Source organism: Rana temporaria, chromosome 2 (assembly GCF_905171775.1).
Source record: "Rana temporaria chromosome 2, aRanTem1.1, whole genome shotgun sequence".
Classification (NCBI taxonomy): domain Eukaryota; kingdom Metazoa; phylum Chordata; class Amphibia; order Anura; family Ranidae; genus Rana; species Rana temporaria.
The window spans coordinates 1,932,334-1,955,260 of NC_053490.1; the positions used below are offsets into that span (position 1 = coordinate 1,932,334).

General features: G+C 44.7%; 1 protein-coding gene across 1 annotated transcript in view; it reads right to left on the reverse strand.

The window, feature by feature from the left end:
• Positions 1-4,933: 4,933 nt before the first annotated feature.
• LOC120928777 (zinc finger protein 605-like) overlaps positions 4,934-22,927 on the reverse strand; it is a 38,008-nt gene continuing 20,014 nt past the window's right edge. Inside the window, exon 3 of the mRNA XM_040339767.1 lies at positions 4,934-6,845. Coding sequence (XP_040195701.1) covers positions 5,293-6,516 — 1,224 coding nt within the window. The 5' untranslated portion in view covers positions 6,517-6,845 and the 3' untranslated portion in view covers positions 4,934-5,292. The remainder of the gene's footprint in view (positions 6,846-22,927) is intronic.

Consider the following 22,927-nt stretch of genomic DNA (forward strand, 5'->3'; position numbering starts at 1 on the left):
CATAATAATCATGTCACAAGTAGAATGCACGTGTGCACACCACTGTGGTCCCTAGCACACACACCCCACATGCACCCAAAATTAGATTAGACTCAAGGATACCCCATGGTATTAGGGAGCAGCAACTCCGCGTCAAGGCTCCAATTATGTTGCTGTCCATTCATACACCTTTCACATGGCAGAGGGTGACACCCCTTTTCCAGCAGGAGTGACCCCCCCCCATTCACACACCAATCACACTGTAGTATACACTCCTCACCGTGTGTAGGGACTACAAAATAAAATAAAAACTCAAACTTTGAGCATAAAATAAATATAGAAAAGCTCATAATCTGAGCCAAAAAAATGTATCCAAAAAAAAAAATCAGATGAGCATAATCAAACTAAATAGAAAAAGCTCCTTATCTGAGCACCAAGGGATATGTTAAAAAAATAATAAAAGGCACAGGAAAATAATTATTTTCTTTTTTTCGACATCCTCGTGCCAAGGGTGCCCCGGCTCTGGCTCCTCAGTCGGCGTGGTGGAGCCAGGGGTGGGGATGGAGCATGGGGTGGGGATGGAGCATGGGGTGGGGATGGAGGGGGGGGAGGAGCAGCATCCCCTACTTCCTCACTCCTGGCAGGTGGTGCCTGCCTGCCCTCCATGGTGTTGGCCATGCGGGTGAGCACAATGTTGGTTTGTGCCAACATCCGCAGCTGCCGGGTGGTAGTGTTCCTTTGTTGCCGCTGGTTTCGTCTACCCTCCTCCCGCACAGCATCAGTGTTGGCCTCCACGCCCCTTCCAACCTGCTCACCTCCGCTGTGAGCAAAGCGGTGGCGTCCTGCTGCTCTACCATGCAGGTGACCATGGCTCCACAGTTCACGCTGACTTCCTCCAGGCTCTCTGTGTCCCTTTTCCCCAGGTCAGCATGCAGGGTGAGGGCCTGCTGCACAGAGGAGGAGGAGGATGCCAGGCTGTCTGCCACCCGCCTCAAATCACCCACCATGGCCCCTATATGGCGGGTCTGCCGGGCCTGTTCCTCCTGCAGCCCTTCTCGGAGGCTGGAGGGTACACCCCTCGTTTTTGAAAGAGCATTCCTGGGAGGAGAGGCTGGGGTACGTCCTGAGGGAGAAGAAGGGGAGGGACACTGGAGGGGGCGACAATGGTGGGAGGGACACTGGAGGGGCTTGCCCTGGAGGGGGATGACGTTATGGTCGGGGGGTGGTGGGGAGGTCAGGGATGGTGGGATCATCCTGGAGGTAGACAGAGTCCTCCTGGTGGAGGTCAATAGACTCCTCCACCACTTCCTCCTCCATAGATGGACTATGGGCGCTCTCCTCCTCCACCAACATACCAAGGACTTGCATGGGGGTTGACTGGACCCCATGATGATGTGGGGATGGCGTGGGTCGCCCTGCAGCCGACGACGGCCCAGCTTCATCCTCAACATCTGTGGATGACACAAAAAAACACATGTTGCTGGAGCCACACACTTGTTACATGTTCCCTTCTACCCCCTCCCATGATACACAGCAAATATGAGATAAAACACACTTGTTACATGTTCCCTTTTACCCCCTCATATGTTCCCTTCTACCCCCTCCCATGATACACAGCAAATATGAGAAAAAACACACTTGTTACATGTTCCCTTCTACCCTACCCACTACCCCATACATTGTGTACCTTCCCTCTAGTAATGTATACCTACCCCATACAATGTGTACCTTCCCTCTAGTAATGTATACCTACCCCATACAATGTGTACCTTCCCTCTAGTAATGTATACCTACCCCATAAAATGTGTACCTTCCCTCTAGTAATGTATACCTACCCCATAAAATGTGTACCTTCCCTCTAGTAATATATATCTACCCCATACAATATGTACCTTCCCTCTAGTAATGTGTACCTTCCCTCTAGTAATGTATATCTACCCCATACAATGTGTACCTTCCCTCTAGTAATGTATACCTACCCCATAAAATGTGTACCTTCCCTGTAATAATGTATACTTACCCCATGCAATGTGTACCTTCCCTGTAGTAATGTATACCTACCCCATGCAATGTGTACCTTCCCTGTAGTAATGTATACCTACCCCATGCAATGTGTACCTTCCCTGTAGTAATGTATACCTACCCCATGCAATGTGTACCTTCCCTCTAGTAATGTATACCTACCCCATACAATGTGTACCTTCCCTCTAGTAATGAATACCTACCCCATACAATGCGTAACTTCCCTCTAGGTATGTATACATACCCCATACAATGTGTACCTTCCCACTAGTAATGTATACCTACCCCATACAACATGTATCTTCCCTCTAGTAATGTATACCTACCCCGTACAATGTGTACCTTCCCTCTAGTAATGTATACCTAGCCCGTACAACATGTACCTTCCAACTAGTAATGAATACCTACCCCATACAATGTGTACCTTCCCACTAGTAATGAATACCTACCCCATACAATGTGTACCTTCCCACTAGTAATGAATACCTACCCCATGCAATGTGTACCTTCCTTCTAGTAATGTATACCTACCCCATAAAATGTGTACCTTCCCTCTAGTAATGTATACCTACCCCATACAATGTGTACCTTCCCTCTAGTAATGTATACCTACCCCATAAAATGTGTACCTTCCCTCTAGTAATGTATACCTACCCCATACAATGCGTACCTTCCCTCTAGTAATGTATATCTACCCCATACAATGTGTACCTTCCCTCTAGTAATATATATATATATATATATATATATATATATATATATATATATATATATATATATATATATATATATATATATATATATATATATATATATATATATATATATATATATATCTATCTACCCCGTACAATGTGTACCTTCCCTCTAGTAATGAATACCTACCCCATACAATGTGTACCTTCCCTCTAGTAATGTATACCTACCTGTAAGGCGAATTACTTGTATAAGACCACCCAGGTAGGTTGTTAGGTTAAAACGACGGAGGGAGATTTCAGCTGCCCACGGGCCCCGGAGACGTCAAATGACACAAGGGAACAAGCATGTATTGTGACAAATGGCATCTGCCTCTTTACTCAGTGTTTGCTGTATTTATACAATTTTTGAAGGACACAAGAGACCTCTAAAAGACATACGTGCATTTCACATTCATTTCAGGTTAATCATTTGCTTAGTTATTACCTAAGTTCATTTTAACGTATGGATATGAACTGGAAAACCTCTGTTTTATGAGTTTACATAAGCATTGTAGCAGTATGCCTTATCTTAAACAAACATGAGCCAAAGCAAAGTCCATAGATACAGAACTAGGTAAAAAAGATTTCTACACATGACATACATATCTTAAACTAGGCCAAAGGTTTCTTCACATCAGCAAATTGAGTCATTTATGTAACTATAAGCTTATAACAAGCATATAGGAACACAACAAAAAGAATAATCATAATGATGGTTATGGCAGCACTTTTTAACCATGTCAGTATTCCTACTCCAGAATTCTAGCTTCATCTTGTAATTTTCTTACTTCTTTATAGATATATATCTCAACATTATCAGTACCATATTGCGGGGTCACTACCATATCTTCTCTACCTAGTATGACACCAAAGGGTCCACAGTACTATTTCACATCTATGTGGAGCAAAGATCTTCTTAACCACTTAACCCCCGGACCATATTGCTGCCCAAAGACCAGAGTACTTTTTGCGATTCGGGACTGCGTCGCTTTAACAGACAATTGCGCGGTCGTGCAACGTGGCTCCCAAACAAAATTGGCGTCCTTTTTTTCCCACAAATAGAGCTTTCTTTTGGTGGTATTTGATCACCTCTGCGGTTTTTAGTTTTTGCGCTATAAACAAAAATAGAGAGAAAATTTTGAAAAAAATGAATATTTTTTACATTTTGCTATAATAAATATCCCCCAAAAATATATAAAAAAAAAATTTTTTTCCTCAGTTTAGGCCGATACGTTTTCTTCTACATATTTTTCGTAAAAAAAAATTGCAATAAGCGTTTATTGATTGGTTTGCGCAAAAGTTATAGCGTTTACAAAATAGGGGGTATTTTTATGTCATTTTTATTATATATTTTTTACTAGTAATGGCGGCGATCAGCGATTTTTTTTCCAGTATTGCGACATTATGGCGGACACTTCGGACACTTTTGACACATTTTTGGGACCAGTGGCATTTTTATAGCGATCAGTGCTATAAAAATGCATTGGATTACTATAAAAATGCCACTGGCAGTGAAGGGGTTAACACTAGGGGGCGGGGAAAGGGTTAAGTATGCCTGGGTGTGTTCTTACTGTGGGGGGGGGGGTGGCCTCACTAGGGGAAACACTGATCCTCGGTTCATACATTGTATGAACCGAAGATCAGCATTTCCCCTGCTGACAGGACCGAGAGCTGTGTGTTTACACACACAGCTCCCGGTCCCCGCTCTGTAACGAGCGATCGCGTGTGCCCGGCAGCGATCGCGCCCGCCGGGCACACGCACGGGAGTCGGGGGCGAGCGGGGGGCGCACACGCGCCCCTAGTGGCAGCTGGGAGAGAGGACGTTATACTACGTGCTCTCGCCCAGCCGAGCCAACTTGCCGACGTATAACGGCGGTGGGCGGTCGGCTAGTGGTTAAGGTGTATGTGGATACATATCTTTACTCATTCATATCACCCATCTTGGCATCATACAAATATGCTAATCTGACAATCTGATAACACTCTATCTCTTCCCTGGGGTGATCTTCCTCAGTTCTAATTGTCATTGTAGTACTAATTGTATTTTTACAATAATAGAACATTTGTGATACTTAAAAGGTACAGCCATGAGAGGAATACTAATGGTGGAGGGGTGTAATTTACTACATATCCAACATTTTTCATATCCTGATTTCTGTGCATAGGCATATTTAAACTTCAATAATAACATTTTATCTGTAAAACTTTCTGAGTTTTAATTTCTCTTGTGTCTGACATGTGTATTATTCATATTATTCTGTTGTGGAGTGTTAGAAGCTCCGCAAATGCTCTTTATGTGTCCCAAATCTTCAGGATGATAAATACAGTTAGTTGTCAGCCAAATTGACAGGAATACGATCAGGGCAGCCCAGAATAAGAGGCACAAGGCTTTCCCAGAAGTCTGTGGTGAAATAAGCGACATCATCTTCAGAGACTTTTTTCCACCTGCTTCACTCACTGTTCGAGGATTTGTATCACCTTCTTCACCTCCTTTATCTTTGGCTTGCTTCTTAGGTGTTTGGTTCACCTTCTTCACACGACTCGAAGCTCATCCCTAATCTTCAGTGTGAATCCTCTGGTGTGTCATAAGGTGTGACTTACGTGTAAAAGTTTTGCTACATTCAGAACACTGATATGGTTTTTCTCCAGTGTGAATCCTCTGGTGTGTCATAAGGTGTGACTTACGTGTAAAAGCTTTGCCACATTCAGAACACTGATATGGTTTCTCTTCAGTGTGAATCCTCTCGTGTGTCATAAGGTTTGACTTCTGTGTAAAAGCTTGGCCACATTCAGAACACTGATATGGCTTCTCTTCAGTGTGAATCCTCTCGTGTGTCATAAGGTGTGACTTCTGTGTAAAAGCTTTGCCACATTCAGAACACTGATATGGTTTCTCTTCAGTGTGAACCCTCTGATGTATAATAAGATAATTTTTGGTTGTACAAGCTTTGTCACATTCAGAACATTGATATGTATTTTCTCCAGTGTGAACCCTCTGGTGTATCATAAGGTATGACTTCTGTGTAAAAGCTTTGCCACATTCAGAACACTGATATGGTTTCTCTCCAGTGTGAACCCTCTGGTGTATGATAAGATCATTTTTGGTTGTAAAAGCATTGTCACATTCAGAACATTGATATGTCTTCTCTCCAGTGTGAACCCTCTGGTGTATGATAAGATGAGACTTAAATGTAAAAACGTTGTCACATTCAGAACACTGATATGGTTTCTCTTCAGTGTGAATCCTCTTGTGTGTCATAAGGTTTGACTTACGTGTAAAAGCTTTGCCACATTCAGAACACAGATATGGTTTCTCTCCAGTGTGAACCCTCTGGTGTATGATAAGATCATTTTTGGTTGTAAAAGCGTTGTCACATTCAGAACATTGATATGGCTTCTCTCCAGTGTGTACCCTCTGGTGTATGATAAGACGAGACTTAAATGTAAAAACGTTGTCACATTCAGAACATTGATATGGTTTCTCTTCAGTGTGAATCCTCTCGTGTGTCATAAGGTTTGACTTACGTGTAAAAGCTTTGCCACATTCAGAACACTGATATGGTTTCTCTCCAGTGTGAACCCTCTGGTGTATGATAAGATCATTTTTGGTTGTAAAAGCGTTGTCACATTCAGAACATTGATATGGCTTCTCTCCAGTGTGATACCTCTGGTGTATGATAAGATGAGACTTAGATGTAAAAACTTTGTCACATTCAGAACACTGATATGACTTCACTCCATTATAACCCTTCTGGTGATTGATACGTTTTGCCTCCATTGTAAATCTTTATCACATTCCAACCAAGAAATATCTTCTGAAATGACTCCTCTTATGTATACATGGGTTGGACTTTATTGTAAAGCCATTGTCACTTCCAGAACACTGAAATGACTTCTCTCCTGTTGTCCTCTGAGGCGGGATCGATGTTGAAGAGGATTCAGAACAACATTTAGAACACGTATATGACTTGTGTCCTGTGTGAATCCTCCAGTGAATTGTGATAAAGACTTTCAGTGACTTCAGACACCCATATGGCTTCACTTCCCATGTGACTTTGTTGTATTGATGAAGTCCAACATGACAGAAAACTTGGTTCATCAATCCACCTGTACAGAAAAAAATAAAAAGTCAGAATTCTATAAAAAGAGCTGAATAAAGTTGTTTTCTTTTATAACATTCATTATTAAATGTATCTAATATATAGAAACAATATATACAATATTATTTTACAGAGGACAATATATTATTCCCATTGGCTGATAAAATGTACATTTTATTACAATTTCCAGCGGGAGAATCTCATTCAGAGAAATGTGCTGCATAGTGACGGAGGAATGTTCTTGGGTTCAGATTTGTGGGGACTTTAGGCAAGACGTCTAAAGATCCAAAACATTGCAGAAATTAAATGCAAACCTCATTGAAATCAATAGGAGGCGAATCTTGAAAGTCAATTCTCTGCATTTTCAAAGCAATTAATTATTCCTAATGATCTTCCTCGCCCTTCAGAGATGTGGTGAGATCTTCCTTTCCTTTGATCTCAGTAACCCTGGAAATCCACAGAGACATTTCAGTGGAATAGAAGATCTCACCACGTTTATAAGGTGAATGAGTAGTGATATTTTATATAAAGCTTTAGAAAGGAGGGTCATGTGTAGAGGAAAAGCCGAATAGTCATCTCTCAGGTGTATTCTGGGTAGAGGTTTGGTAAGTCTTTAAATTTCTCTCCACAAAGGGAACAGCAGATATTATATTATATATATATATATATATATATATATATATATATAGTAATATTGGGGGTGTTTAGCTCAAGTGGGATATGCGATTTTAAGCGATTCACGCCAGTCCGGAACTATGTTTAAGGGCTTGTTGGCCCACTTTTATTGAAAAGGCAAAAATAAACAAAAATCCAAACATAGGTTTTCCACGCAGGGGGTTTTCACTGTCCACACAGAATGGTACCTTCAGCCTCCTGGCTTACACGTGCAAAAGAAAATACCGAGCCACCTGGCTCTTGTCAGCAGTAGCACAACTGCTCAGGCTCCAGCATGGAGCTCTCCTGACTCCTGTCAGCAACCTTAGACTCAGGTCTCTGGGGTTTCACACTGCACACCTGCACTCTCCAGCTCTCTAGCTACTTCCGTGCACACCTACACTCTCTGGGTTCTCCCTTCCAAGCCTGGACTCCTCGGGAGGGTGGAGCCCAGAATGCTGGTCCTGAGTCTCCTATCAGGCCCAAACACACACCTGCACAATCAGTGTGCTGATCTATCTGAAAATCTGGACCCAGGACTGGGGATTTCATCCCACCCAGATCGCTACGAAATCCCCGGCTCCAGGTCCCAAAGTGGACTTTAATAACAATTGAGGCAACTGAAATGCCAGTTTCCTCTGTAAACTGCAAGCTTTCTGGAGCCCCTCAACCAGTCCAATTGAAAACCCTGGGTCACCACACCCCTGGGGTACCACACTACTACATATCCCCCCCCCTTGTTTCGACCCCGAAGGGGGCGGAACACCAGCACACGTCATCAGGGTTGGGACACCTCTGTGCCTTTTCCCTTTATTTAATTTGTAAGGGATCAGATTTTTAAACCCTTGTTTAGCGGAAAGCAGGGGCTCTTTTATTGGGGTGACACTGGTCCCTCTCTGAGCTCCAAGTACGGGCACCCACTTACTGTCCAAACTTGGCGTCACTTGTTTCCCCATGTACACTGCATGCTTCATTCTGTCAGTTTCATCACTAAAACCCTCATAAGACTGCAGCCTCGTCCTAGTCTCCCTCTGAAGCACATCTTGACTGTCTTGTCACTCTGAGATTTCTAAGTCATGTGACACCTTGCTAAGCTTTGGGCTATTTCCCTCCAACCATGGTTTACCAGGATCCTTCTCAGATCCTAGACGTTCCTCGAACCTCAGGAAACCTTCCCCAGAATTACCCTTCTGAACCTGTAGGGGACCTAATTCTGCTTTACCCTTTACCCCTGTGTCAAACCTATCATTTCCTGTCTCACTACAATTTTCAGGGTTTGCTACAACCAGATCAACTTGACCAAGACCATCAGGTCTACCATTATTTTTGTTGTCACCCAGAGTAACCAAACCATTAACAATTGCAGATAAGCTGCATTCTCTATCATGATCAGAAATATCAATGCATTTGTCATATTTCATTTCACCCATGTTTGGCAGGGCAGTATCTGGGGAGGAACTGCACCCAGCGGTGTGGTTGTCTATGGCAGCTTCAGTATACACCAACTCCACTGGCATGAGATCCTCTGCCAGCCATTGTCCTGACCTCTGAACATTTTTGCATAACACAACATTTGGACCTTTGACTACAATCACTTCATTTATTGCTGTGCCATCTGGCACTTCCACCAACATTAGCTCATTTGGCACGGCATCATCCATTACCACATCATTAGAACCTGTGTGGATCACAGACATGACCTCTTCTGTGCGTTCGCCATTACTTGGCGCTTCCATCTTGTGAGCAACATCTGCAGCAGCAAATGCACCATTGCATACGAGTCGCTCTGCAGGTCCTTCATCTGGCACTGCAGAAATCATGTCTGCTCCACTTTTACCAACAGAGGCCTTTTCCAACAAAGCCAACAGGCTTTTTGCCCATCTGTCCCAGTCTATTATTTCTGCGCTATCAGAGGGATAGAGTGGCTCAGTAACAGACACCTTGCAGACGTCACTTTTGTTTAAACCAGACTGTGGTAATACATTTTGAACCAGAGCAGACTGCAATACCACACTCTCACCTTCTGGTGGCGCTTCATTAAATGCATGAAGACCTTCACACCTGTCATTGCCAGACTGCATTAACCCATTTCCATCATGAGTGTTTCCAAACATATTAGTTTTAGCATTTAACATTTCATTATTACTATGTTCAGTTACCGTCTTATCCTTCAGAGTGGCACCATGACAGGAATAGTACCACTGGATTGGCGTAGAGCCAATGTGGTGCCTATATTTAAAAAGGGAACAAAGTCTTTACCAAGTAACTATAGCAACAAAAACCTGGGGAATGCCCAGGGAAAAACCAAGCCTACTTACCGACCAGCTTGCAGAAAACCAATTAACCTGTCTACAGTATGCGTTAAAAACAGGGGTTCAGTCCGCACGCATTTGCAAACGCATGCGTGAGCCACAGAGCCGCGCCAAGGCACCCTGCAATATCTGTGGTCCTAACACTAAACAATGAGTGTCCCCACAGTGGAGGCACATGCATTTTAATGGATAGACAGGGGCAGGTGAACTGAAGGGAAGCCACCCCTCCTTTAAAGGAACAAGAGCACACCAAGCACCCAGCATATAGCACAATGGCTGCAAAGGTGTTGGTGCACTGATGGACCAATATAAACACCACAGGTGAAGCATAAACATGTCCACTGCCCCCGTCTATAGCTGGCCATAACAGTAAGTAGCATTGGAAGGCTAAAGCAGATAACAACAAAAACCTGGGGAATGCCCAGGGAAAAACCAAGCCTACTTACCGACCAGCTTGCAGAAAACCAATTAACCTGTCTACAGTATGCGTTAAAAACAGGGGTTCAGTCCGCACGCATTTGCAAACGCATGCGTGAGCCACAGAGTAACTATAGACCTGTTAGTCTAACTTCTATAGTTGGGAAGATACTGGAACGTTTAATAAAAGACCACATGGATGAGTTCTTGCAGGAAAAAAAACTATTTAAGCAGCAGACAACATGGATTCATGAAAGACAGAAGTTGTCAGACAAACCTGATTTCCTTTTATGAAGAGGTAAGTAAAACCCTGGACAGAGGCGTGGCTGTGGACGTGATATATTTGGATTTTGCAAAAGCGTTCGATACAGTTCCGCACACACGGCTCATGTGTAAGGTAAGGTCTACAGGATTGGATATATCAGTTTGTAAATGGATAGAAAATTGGCTGAAAGACAGAATTCAGAGAGTCGTGGTTAATGATTCTTACTCTGAATGGTCCAATGTTATCAGTGGTGTACCCCAAGGTTCAGTGTTATCAGTGGTGTACCCCAAGGTTCAGTGCTGGGACCCTTACTTTTCAATATATTTATAAATGATATTGGGTCTGAGATCAAAAGTAACATTTCTGTCTTTGCAGATGACACCAAGCTATGCAGTGGAATAACGTCCTTGCAGGATGTCGCCAATTTACAAGCCGACCTCAATGCTCTGTCTAATTGGGCGACTGAGTGGCAGATGAGGTTTAATGTTGATAAATGTAAAGTTATGCACTTGGGGGCTAAGAATATGCATGCATCATACATACTAGGGGGAGTACAACTGGGGGGGTCTGTAGTGGAGAAGGATCTGGGGGTTTTAGTTGATCATAAGCTCAATAATGGCATGCAATGCCAAGCTGCGGTTTCCAAAGCGAGGAAAGTCCTTTCTTGTATTAAGAGAGGTATGGACTCCAGAGACAGAGATATAATTTTGCCCCTGTACAAATCATTAGTAAGACCTCATCTGGAATATGCAGTTCAGTTTTGGGCACCAGTTCTCAAAAAGGATATCAGAGAACTGGAGAAAGTGCAGAGAAGGGCAACCAAACTGATAAGAGGCATGGAGGAGCTCAGCTATGAGGAAAGATTAGAGGAACTGAATTTATTCTCTCCTGAGAAGAGGAGAATTAGGGGGAATATAATCAACATGTACAAATATATAAGAGGTCCATACAGTGAACTTGGTGTTGAGTTAATTACTTTACGGTCATCACTGAGGACAAGGGGGCGCTCTTTACATCTAGAGGAAAAGAGATTTCACCTCCAAATACGGAAAGGTTTTTTCACAGTAAGAGCTGTGAAAATGTGGAACAGACTCCCTCCAGAGGTGGATCTGGCCAGCTCAGTAGATTGCTTTAGGAAAGGCCTGGATTATTTCCTAAATGTACATAAAATAACTGAGTACTAAGATTTGTAGGTAAAGTTGATCCAGGGTAAATCCGATTGGCTCTCGGGGGATCAGGAGGGAATTTTTTCCCCTGCTGTAGCAAATTGGATCATGCTCTGCTGGGGTTTTTTGCCTTCCTCTGGATCAACTGTGGGTATGGAGTTGGGTGTATGGGATTGTATTGTGTTTTTTATTTTGTTTATTTTTTTGTGGTTGAACTGGATGGACTTGTGTCTTTTTTCAACCTGACTAACTATGTAACTATGTAACTATGTAACTATGTAACCATAGCTGTCCCAGGCAACCTCCGGCTCCAAAACGCAGAGCCCCATGGGGGTTTCTAGGGACACCTCTATAACCTTTGTCTCAGTTGCTAGGGGAGATAGCACATCTTTAACTGCATTCATAGCAACATTGTTATCTCTAGTGAGCTGCACTAGCCCATTAGCAACTGGACCATCAACTTTAGAAAACACAATATTATCAGTTTTACCCATCACACTGTCACATTCAACTTTACCACTTGCCTCCCCATTGAACAGGGCACTGCAGCAAGGCAAGTCCTTTTCCACACAGACAGTGGATCTCCCATTTGGGGTCACTGCAACTGCAGTGTGCACATTCACATAGTCATTTTTCATGCCATTACCAGCAACAGTTTTACCGATCACTGTAACAGGGGTTGTCATGTTCATTTGAGTACGTTGTCCATCCTTTATCGCACTTTCACTGGCCAACTCTCCCTGGTGGCCATGGGATGAAATTACAGCAGCCATTTCTGACTCCTTAGCACCCCCTGCAGGCACAACAGAAAACTCCTCCTTGTTGCCAGGGGTGACGGCAAATATATTTTCACAGGAAACTGGCTCAGCCTCATTACCTCCAGGTGCACCCCAGAATCTAGGGCAAGACAACATTTCATGCCCCAGCTGGCCACATTCCAGGCATGGTACATTTTTACACAAATCTTTAATGGGACGCCTCTCTACATCTCCACAGTAGCTCCTCCTTCCGGTTGACATTTGATCTCTTGTTGCTAAGGGAGATGGCACTCTTCCAGCTGTACATTGCTGACTCTCCCAAACGCAGCGACTTTGCGATCATTGAAACATTGTTGCTTTCAACTTGCCACGATCCTTTGTCGGCAATACGTTTCTCATGTGGTTTGCAGACTTGATATCTCCACCGTTGCTACAGGCAACCACATACCTCTCAAACTTCTGATCCGCCTTTTGGACACTCCTGGCACTCAAATCAGGTTTTCCAAACATTGTCGCAGGCCTTTGTTGGGCCATGTCACCTTGTCTTGGAGACTGAGACAAAGGGCACTTGGAGAGAACATGCCCCCACTCTCTGCACCGCAAACAGCGCTCTTGCCTCAGAGCCTTAGCAGGACTTCCCCAACTGCATCCCCTTTCAAACTTAGGACTTTGCACATTAACAGCTGGCCTGCTTGTACTAGCGTTACCAGGGGCGACCACATGCACTTCCCCTTTAACTGGAGTTAGATTAGCAAAAAACAGTGTGCAATGCTCTCCAGCAGGCTCAAACCCTTGCATCATCTTTGCAGTCACTCCACCAAACTTCGTCCAGCAAAAAAAAATGAAGCACTGTCACTTTAAAGCAAGTTGCTTTTCACTTCTTGCAAGCTTTACTCAGCTGCACACACAGATTGTGTTGTCTCAAGCACACAAACACAGTTCATAAAAAAGATGAACTTACATTTACAGGGATCTCCAGTTCTGCCAAGGATTCTCCTTTCACAGGTACAGAACCTGCAACATGCAATGCCTTTCGCCTGGCTGCACTTCCACACACAGCCAACAGTTCCTGACGTGAATTTACTGTGGAGCAAGGACCCGGATTCCACCGTCTTGTTGCCCGCTGAATCCACCACTTGTAATATTGGGGGTGTTTAGCACAAGTGGCATATGCGATTTTAAGCGATTCACGCCAGTCCGGAACTATGTTTAAGGGCTTGTTGGCCCACTTTTATTGAAAAGGCAAAAATAAACAAAAATACAAACATAAGTTTCCCACGCAGGGGGTTTTCACTGTCCACACAAAATGGTACCTTCAGCCTCCTGGCTTACACGTGCAAAAGAAAATACCGAGCCACCTGCCTCTTGTCAGCAGTAGCACAACTGCTCAGGCTCCAGCATGGAGCTCTCATGACTCCTGTCAGCAACCTTAGACTCAGGTCTCTGGGGTTTCACAGTGCAACCTGCACTCTCCAGCTTCTCTAGCTACTTCCTTGCACACCTGCACTCTCTGGGTTCTCCCTTCCAAGCCTGGACTCCTCGGGAGGGTGGAGCCCAGAATGCTGGTCCTGAGTCTCCTATCAGGCCCACACACACCTGCACAATCAGTGTGCTGATCTATCTGAAAATCTGGATCCAGGACTGTGAATTTCATCCCACCCAGATCTCTACGAAATCCCCGGGCTCCAGGTCCCAAAGTGGACTTTACTAACAATTGAGGCAACTGAAATGCCAGTTTCCTCTGTAAACTGCAAGCTTTCTGGAGCCCCTCAACCAGTCCAATTGAAAACCCTGGGTCACCACACCCCTGGGGTACCACACTACTACAATATGTACACTCCACTCTAAAAAAAAAAGAGTTCTGAAGCTTTTTTGGGGTGATTGTTGCACATAGGGCAGCCCAGTCAAATGAATGGTCTACCCTATGCGTGACGAGTGAAAATGCTTCAGAATGATAAAAAACCTCATGGGGGGAATGCGAGTTCCCACTACGCAGAGATATGAATGCGCGTGAAAGCTGAGTGACTCCATCACCTCCATCTTATGTACTTATTTAAAGCTGGCCATATACCATGCAATCTGATTGTACAATGTCCTTTAGGTGTACCAGGTTGTATAGTGTATGGTGATCATTACAGAACCCAGGACACACTTCTCCAAATTGCAATATTACAGCTCTATCCACATCAACTGTTATCTGATCGCTCAGCTCCTGCACACTCTGCCAAATAAACGATCTATAGCTGTGTATTTAGTGAGAATGGTGATCACTGATTGCATAGAAAAAACGTGCACCTGATGAGGTGGGTGGAAGGGGGAGGGTAGATGGTGCAGGGTGTGTCCAGGAAGTAAAGGAGAAGTGATTATCCACTTAAGGACCAAGCTTCTTTCTGAGATTTGGTGTTTACATGTTAAAAACAATTTTTTACTAGAAAATCAATTAGAACCCCCAAACATTATTAAAAAAATAAAAATTCTAACACCCTAGAGAATAAAATGGCGGTCATTGTAATACTTTATGTCACACCGTATTAGCACAGCGGTCTTACAAGCGCAATTTGTTGGAAAAAATTTAACTTTTTTTAGTTAAAAAATAAGACAACAGTAAAGTTAGCCCATTTTTTGTATAATGTGAAAGATAATGTTACACCAAGTAAATTGATACCCAACATGTCACGCTTCAAAATTGCACCCGCTTGTGGAATGGCAACAAACTTTTACCCTTAAAAATCTCCATAGGTGACGTTTAAAAAATTCTACAGGTTGCATGTTTTGAGTTACAGAGGAGGACTAGAACTAGAATTATTGCTCTCACTCCAACCATCACGGCGATACCTCACATGTGTGGTTTGAACACCGTTTTCATATTTGGGCGCTGCTCACGTATGCGTTTGCTTCTGCACACAAGCTCGGCGGGACCGGGCGCATTTAATTTTTATTTCTTTATTTTTTACACTGTTCTTTAACCAGTTCCCGACCCCCGCATGTATATGTACGTCCACAATATGGCACGTACAGGCACATGGGCGTACTTGTACGTCCTTGCCTTCTAGCGGGTGGGGGGTCCGATCGGGACCCCCCCCGCTACATGCGGCGGTCGGGTTCGCTCGGGGAGCGATCCGGGACGACGGCGCGGCTATTTGTTTATAGCCGCTCCGTCGCGATCGCTCCCCGGAGCTGAAGAACGGGGTGAGCCGTGTGTAAACACGGCTTCCCCGTGCTTCACTGTGGCGGGGCATCGATCGAGTGATCCGTTTTATAGGGAGACTCGATCGATGACGTCAGTCCTACAGCCACACCCCCCTACAGTAGTAAACACACACTAGGTGAACCCTAACTCCTACAGCGCCCCCTGTGGTTAACTCCCAAACTGCAACTGTCATTTTCACAATAAAGAATGCAATTTAAATGCATTTTTTGCTGTGAAAATGACAATGGTCCCAAAAATGTGTCAAAATTGTCCGAAGTGTCCGCCATAATGTCGCAGTCACGAAAAAAAACGCTGATCGCCGCCATTAGTAGTAAAAAAAAAATAATTAATAAAAATGCAATAAAACTATCCCCTATTTTGTAAACGCTATAAATTTAGCGCAAACCAATCGATAAACGCTTATTGCGATTTTTTTTACTAAAAATAGGTTGAAGAATACGTATCGGCCTAAACTGAGGGAAAAAAATGTTTTTATATATGTTTTTGGGGGATATTTATTATAACAAAAAGTAAAAAATATTGCATTTTTTTCAAAATTGTCGCTTTATTTTTGTTTATAGCGCAAAAAATAAAAACCGCAGAGGTGATCAAATACCACCAAAAGAAAGCTCTATTTGTGGGGGAAAAAAGGACGCCAATTTTGTTTGGGGGCCACGTCGCACGACCGCGCAATTGTCTGTTAAAGCGATGCAGTCCCGAACTGTAAAAACACCTTGGGTCTTTAGACAGCATTTTGGTCCGGGGCTTAAGTGGTTAAAAAAAAGTGTCACTTGTATTCCTATTACAAGGAATGTAAATATCCCTTGTAATGGAAAAAAAAGCATGACAGGTCCACTTACATATGAGATCTGGGGGTCAAAAAAAGTCACATCTCATATGAATTGACATAAAAATGTAATATAAAATACAATTGTCATTTTAAAAGAAATACAAACAAATTTCCCTTTAAGATCTATGGGCGGAAGTGATGTTTTGACGTGGCTTCCACCCTGCTATGGTATGGAGAAGGGTGGGGGCATCTTCCCCTCACTCATCTCCATACCCAGCCAGCAGAAGGATGTGATTGCCCCCACCGCTACTGACAGCTCCGGTTAGCTGCAGAGGGCACGGGAGAGTGGCGGGAGGGGGAGGGCCCTCTCCCGCCACCGATAAAAGTGATCTCGCTGCGAATCTGCCGCAGAGACCACCATTATCAGAAACCGGACCCCCGGCGAAGAGGAGGATACCGGGGTTATAGAAGCTAGCTGCTGCCATAACAGAGATATCCCTCTTCAAACAGCCGATGTATATCGGAGTGCGGAGGTCCGGAAGTGATTATACAGCCAAGTGGGCACAGGTGGGGGGTGTAAGATAAATAGAAATAAGTACATTAATGGTATATTGGTACATAGGGGGGGGCTGGGATTTAGGTGGGGAGGGGAACTTATCCTTGAAGTCAGCAATGTGAGGGGGTGCAATGTTTGGAATGCACAGTGTTTATAGATTAGTGAGGGGTGAAAGGGCACAGTGAGGTGCTGGGACAATAAAAACCGCTCTTGGACAGATTGTCTGGTGAGGTCTAATGACCACAAAGCTACAATATAAAATGTCCCAGAAGGGGGCGCTCTGTCGGGGGGGGTAGAGAAGAGTGATCTGGAGATCTGACCTCGGAACCATGGAGGGAACAGTAATGGGAGGTGACAGGACAGCATGGCCCGAGGGGCCCGACACCCCGTGTTTTCCAGAACAGATAACAGATTCAGAGCATAGAAGATAGGAAAAAGAGTGTGTCCAAGGGCACATGAAGGTCAGTAGATGGAGGAAGAAAAAGGGGGGGTAGAAAGGGGGGGAATATGGAGCACAAAGAAGGGGGGGAAGGGGAGGGGGGAACTCGCGAGCACAGCTCCACGCCGCCTTCCCAAAGCTGTTGTTCTTCACGTCAGACAGTCCAAGGGGGGGTCCTCACATCCCAGTGAATGAATCGTCAGTTGGTTTGGTCAACCCCCCTGAGGGCCTGGCCCTCCGCTGAAAATGTAAAGATGTTCCATAGTTGCCACGTCTTGGAGTAGGATTACTCCTATATTGGCTTGTGAGAATAAAGTCTTCCATCTGGTTGATGTCATCAACCTTTTGAGCCACGTGGGCGATGGTCGGTGCGCATTGAGACTTCCACAGGAGTGGGATGCAGGCCTTTGCTGCGTCTAGTAGGTGTCTGAAGACTGATTTTTTTGTAAATACCGGCCGGGATGTCAGTGGAGTGCAGGACGAAGTATGCCGGGTTGTCCGGGACCTGTCAGTCTGTGAATTTTTGGACTATTCTGTGGACCTCTCTCCAGTATGTCTGTATCCCTGGGCAAGTCCAGAAAATTTGGAGCAAAGTGCCTCTTTCTTTTTGGCATCGCCAACAAATATCTGTAGCCTCAGGGAAAAATGTATGTAATAGTGCCGGAGTCCTGTACCAGCACGTAAGAATTTTGTAATTAGTCTCCTGTATTTTGGAGCACAAGGAAGAAAATGTGTAAATTTAAGGATGTGTTGTCGTTTGCTGGCAGAGAGGTGGCAGTCTAGATCTCGCTCCCATTTGACAAGGCTCGGAAGTTGGAAAGCCTCAGTCGGTGTTATGAGCATGTTATACATCAATGAAAGTGCGCGTGGTAGTACCGCATGTGCCTGTGCAGAGTTCCTCTAGTGTCGTAACAGGGTGAGTATCTGGAGTCAGGGGTGTCAGACGTTTAAGGAAGTGACTAAGTTGAAGTGCCCTCAGAAAGTCCAGTCGGTACTGTCCGTCCGGGTCCGAGAGCTCCCCAGTCGTTTTCCACCTACCCCTGTTGCTGAAATACGAGGCTTGGCAAAGTCCCGCCCTCCACAGGTCTCGGAATTTCTTGTCGCTGATGCCCGGTTCAAATTGGGGGTTCCCTAAAATAGGGCGTAGAATGGAGTGTTGGGAGAAAAGGAAGGGTTGGATATTAGTTGTGCGCAAATCTTCACAGTGGTACCTATCAGCGGGTGTCGTTTGAGGCTGGAGGGTAGGGCCATGAAACACCAAGGTGCCCCTTGGAGGTGAACTTCAGTCTGTGGCTGCTCCAGCTGTGACCAAAGTTTGGTGTCTTTGTGATGACACCAGTCTAAGAGCCTGTTCAGATGGACAGAGTTATAATAAGAATGGATGTCCGGCATTGCCAGGCCCCCGTATTGCTTAGGTAGTGAAAGTATTTTCTTTTGTATGCGGGGTCTTTTCCCTGCCCATAAGAATTTTATAAAGGTCGAGTGTATTTGTCTGAAGAAGTCTGCAGGTATTTGGATAGGGAGGGCTTGGAGCATGTAAAGAAATTTGGGCAGGACCGACATTTTAAGAATGTTGCAGCGGCCAAACCAAGAGTGCAGGCCGCTGCCCCATTGGTCCAGAAGTTTTTGGACAGTTTTCAGGGGGGGGGAATTGAGTTGGAAGAGTTGGGTGAATTTGGGAGGGATGTGCGTACCCAGGTATTTTAGGGCCGTGTCAGTCCATTTTAAGTTGAAGCTACCCCAGAGGTGTGAGAGCTGTGGTTGTGGGATGCCCACCCCCATCGCCACTGATTTGGTAAAGTTTATTTTAAGGTTAGAGAGCCGACCGTATACGTCAAACTCCCGCATCAGGTTGGGGAGTGAGACGGTTGGTTTGGTGTGGGAGAATGATAGGTCATCCGCGTACGCTGACACCTTGTGTTGTAATTTGTCTTACACCAGGCCAGAGATATTCGGGTTCAGTCTAACATGGCACAGGAAGGGTTCTAAGGACAGTGCGAAAAGTAATGGCAATAATGGACAGCCCTGTCTGGGCCCATTAGTAATCTGGAATGGTTCGGAAAGTACTCCATTCGCCCTCACCCTTGCCGACGGGGTGGAGTAGGCCGCAGATATCCAGTGTAGCATGTTGTGTCCTACTCCTATATGGTCCAGTGTCGCAAATATGAATTTCCAGCTCATCCGGTCAAACGTTTTCTCAGTGTCCGTTCCAAGAAACACACACAGTGTTTTATTGCTATTAACTATGTGCAGTAGGTTCAGCACCTTGGTGGTGTTGTCCCTAGCCTCCCTGGCCGAGACAAACCCTACTTGGTGGATTAGATGCGTCAGGTGTAGAGTTGAGCGGACACCTGGATGTTCGGGTTCGGACCCGAACCTGGACTTTGAAAAAAAGTTTGGGTTCGGGACATAACCCGAACCCGGACTTTGACCCGGACCCGAACCCCATTGAAGTCAATGGGGACCCGGACTTTTGACTACAAAAATGTCTCTAAAAAACTAAGGGAAATGGCAGCAAAATGTCGGGAAGAGCATGGCAAGTACTCTGAAAATAAATGTGGATAGGGAAATAACTCAAAATGGCATAAAAAAATAAAAATTAAAAAAAATTCAAATTTTGCAAAATGTCGGGAAGAGCATGGCAAGTACTCTGAAAATAAATGTGGATAGGGAAATAACTCAAAATAACAAACAAAAATCATTTTGCAAAATGTCGGGAACAGCATGGCAAGTACTCTGAAAATAAATGTGGATAGGGAAATAACTCAAAATAACAAAAAAAAAAAAAATTGCAAAATGTCAGGAACAGCATGGCAAGTACTCTTAAAATAAATGTGCATAGGGAAATAACTCAAAATAACATAAAATAAAAATAAAAAATAAAATCATTTTGACCTAGGAGGACGAGGTCCATATGTATTAGGAGGTTGAGGTGAATGTGGCGGTGTAGGTGGAAGCGGCGGTGGAGGAGGAGGAGGAGGAGGAGGAGGAGGTAGCCAACACAGCAGGTTTTGGTTTTTAATGTATGTATTTTTTAAATTAGGGTAAACCCCAAAAGAGTGAGAAAGATCTAGGGTTGCTACCTTATCCCTTTAAACCTGAACACAGAGTTACACAGGTTCTGGGGCTAATTTAATGTCGATAAGGCACCAAGTGAGTTTAATTAGCAGCACCTTAATCAGCCAGAGAACCCGTGTAATTAATATGTTTTGCTTTGAAAGTGATGAGATGGCAACCCTAGAAAGATCAGAAAAAAACAATGGCTGGGTAAGGCCGGCCCGGTGTCTATTCTGCACAAGGTACGGACAACTCCTCTGGGATCCATGCCTGGTTCATTTTAATGAACGTGAGCTTGTCCACATTGTCTCTGGACAGGCGGCTGCGCTTGTCTGTGATAACGCCCCCTGCCGTGCTAAATACACGTTCAGACAATACACTGGCCGCAGGGCAGGCCAGCACCTCCAAGGCGTAAAGGGCAAGCTCAGGCCATGTGCCCAATTTGGAGACCCAGAAGTTTAAGGAGGCATAGCCGTCATTCAGTACGTGTAGGCGTGTGCACACATACTGCTCCACCATGTTGCTGAAATGCTGCCTCCTGCTAAAACGTTCCATATCAGCTGGTGGTGCTGTTTGTTGTGGCGTGCTGACAAAGCTTTTCCACATTTTGTGTAAATGGGGGGGTGTAGTAGCGCTTGCAAATATAGAACTAAATAGTAATAAATTATTAAACACAGCAACGTGTGATGATGGACCAGTATTCAATAAATTATGTTCCACTCCTACTTCCTCCAAGACTCCTCTCACATCAATTGTGATGTGAAGGATGGAAATAGTGAATATTGATGAAAGTGAAATCCAACAATTTATGACTCAAACAAAAATGTAAGTCATATAAATAATGTGTGAAACAATTATATCGACAAGTGATATACAATAAATATTAAATAAACACCGATTGAAATTAAAAGGTGTAGGTGAAAAATGAATAAATAGTCCAAAAGACATGCATAAAAAATTGCACCTCTATTAGTGCCAGTAAATGTGAAAATAATGTTCAGGTAAAACAATAATGTTCAAGACAAAAAACTTTGTGTTTAAAAGTGAAAAAATAAATAAATAAATATATTCATAAAGTGCTTGATGAAATAAGGTGCTTAATGAAATAATTTCCAACAAAGTGCAATAGTGCTTGATCGATGCTGCAATCCAATTCACGATCCTTCCGTGTAGTAGTGCAGATCAAACTTAGAGAAATCCTAGCCTCTCACCTCAAGGAAGGCTATTCAAGCCTAAATGTAGTAAAAATGGAGACCAGCAGGTATAGCTATGGATCCCGGACAGCCCAGCTTGTTTCCAGCACCCGTCCACAGACCATCCAGACCATCAATAAAAGCAAAAAGCAAACTCTATGGTGTAGTATATACGGGTAGGGTTTAATAAACAAAACAGTATCACTCACAGTTAAAATCTCTGTAAACAGCAGGTGGTTACAGGAGGCGTAGTAACAAACAGCTGATCTCCGCTCTCGGCCGCGAGTGGAGATGACGTCACCGACGGCACTTCTCTATCCCCTGACGCGTTGCGCGGCTGATCGACGCCGCTTAATCATACCTATGATTAAGCGGCGTCGATCAGCCGTGCAACGCGTCAGGGGATAGAGAAGTGCCGTCGGTGACGTCATCTCCGCTCGCGGCAGAGAGCGGAGATCAGCTGTAATCAGCACCTGTCATAATGTGCGAAACACGCCGGTCGTTGCGGAGACACTGCAGCATGTAATTGCTCATTGCTGCCCAGAGGCAACGAAAAGCTGTCCCCTGTGGGAGGTGTATCATCTGTGTCCTCTGTATCCCCCCAGCCACGCACCAGTAATGGCCATGAGCTGGTCTGGATGCCATCCTGCTGTGAACATGGTTCCTCCTCCTTCTCCATGTCTTCCTCCTCCTCATCCTCCACCGCGTCATCCTCCAGAACTGTGCCCTTGCTAGACAATTGTGTACCTGGCCTTTGTTGGTGCACGAACCCACCCTCGGAGCCACTTGTGAATGACTGCCCTGAAAGCCTTGGAAATGATCCCGATTACTCCTCCTCCTCCTCCTCCTGTGCCACATCCTGTTCCATCATCGCCCGTAGCGTTTTTTTAAGGAGACATAGTACTGGGATAGTCACGCTGAGAGCGGCGTCATTGGCACTGGCCATGTTGGAGGAGTACTCAAAACAGCGCAACAAGGCACACAGGTCTCGCATGGAGGCCCAGTTATTGGTGGTAAAGTGGTTCTGTTCAGCAGAGCGACTCACGCGTGCGTGCTGCAGCTGGAACTCCACTATCGCCTGCTGCTGCTCGCACAGTCTGGCCAGCATGTGAAAGGTGGAGTTCTACCTTGTGGGCACATCACATATGAGGCGGTGAGCGGGAAGGCCGAAGTTACGCTGCAGTGCTGCCAGGCGAGCAGCAGCAGGGTGAGAACGCCAAAAGTGCGCACAGACAGCCTGCACTTTCTGCAGCAGCTGTGGCATATTGGGGTATGTTCTCAGGAAACTCTGC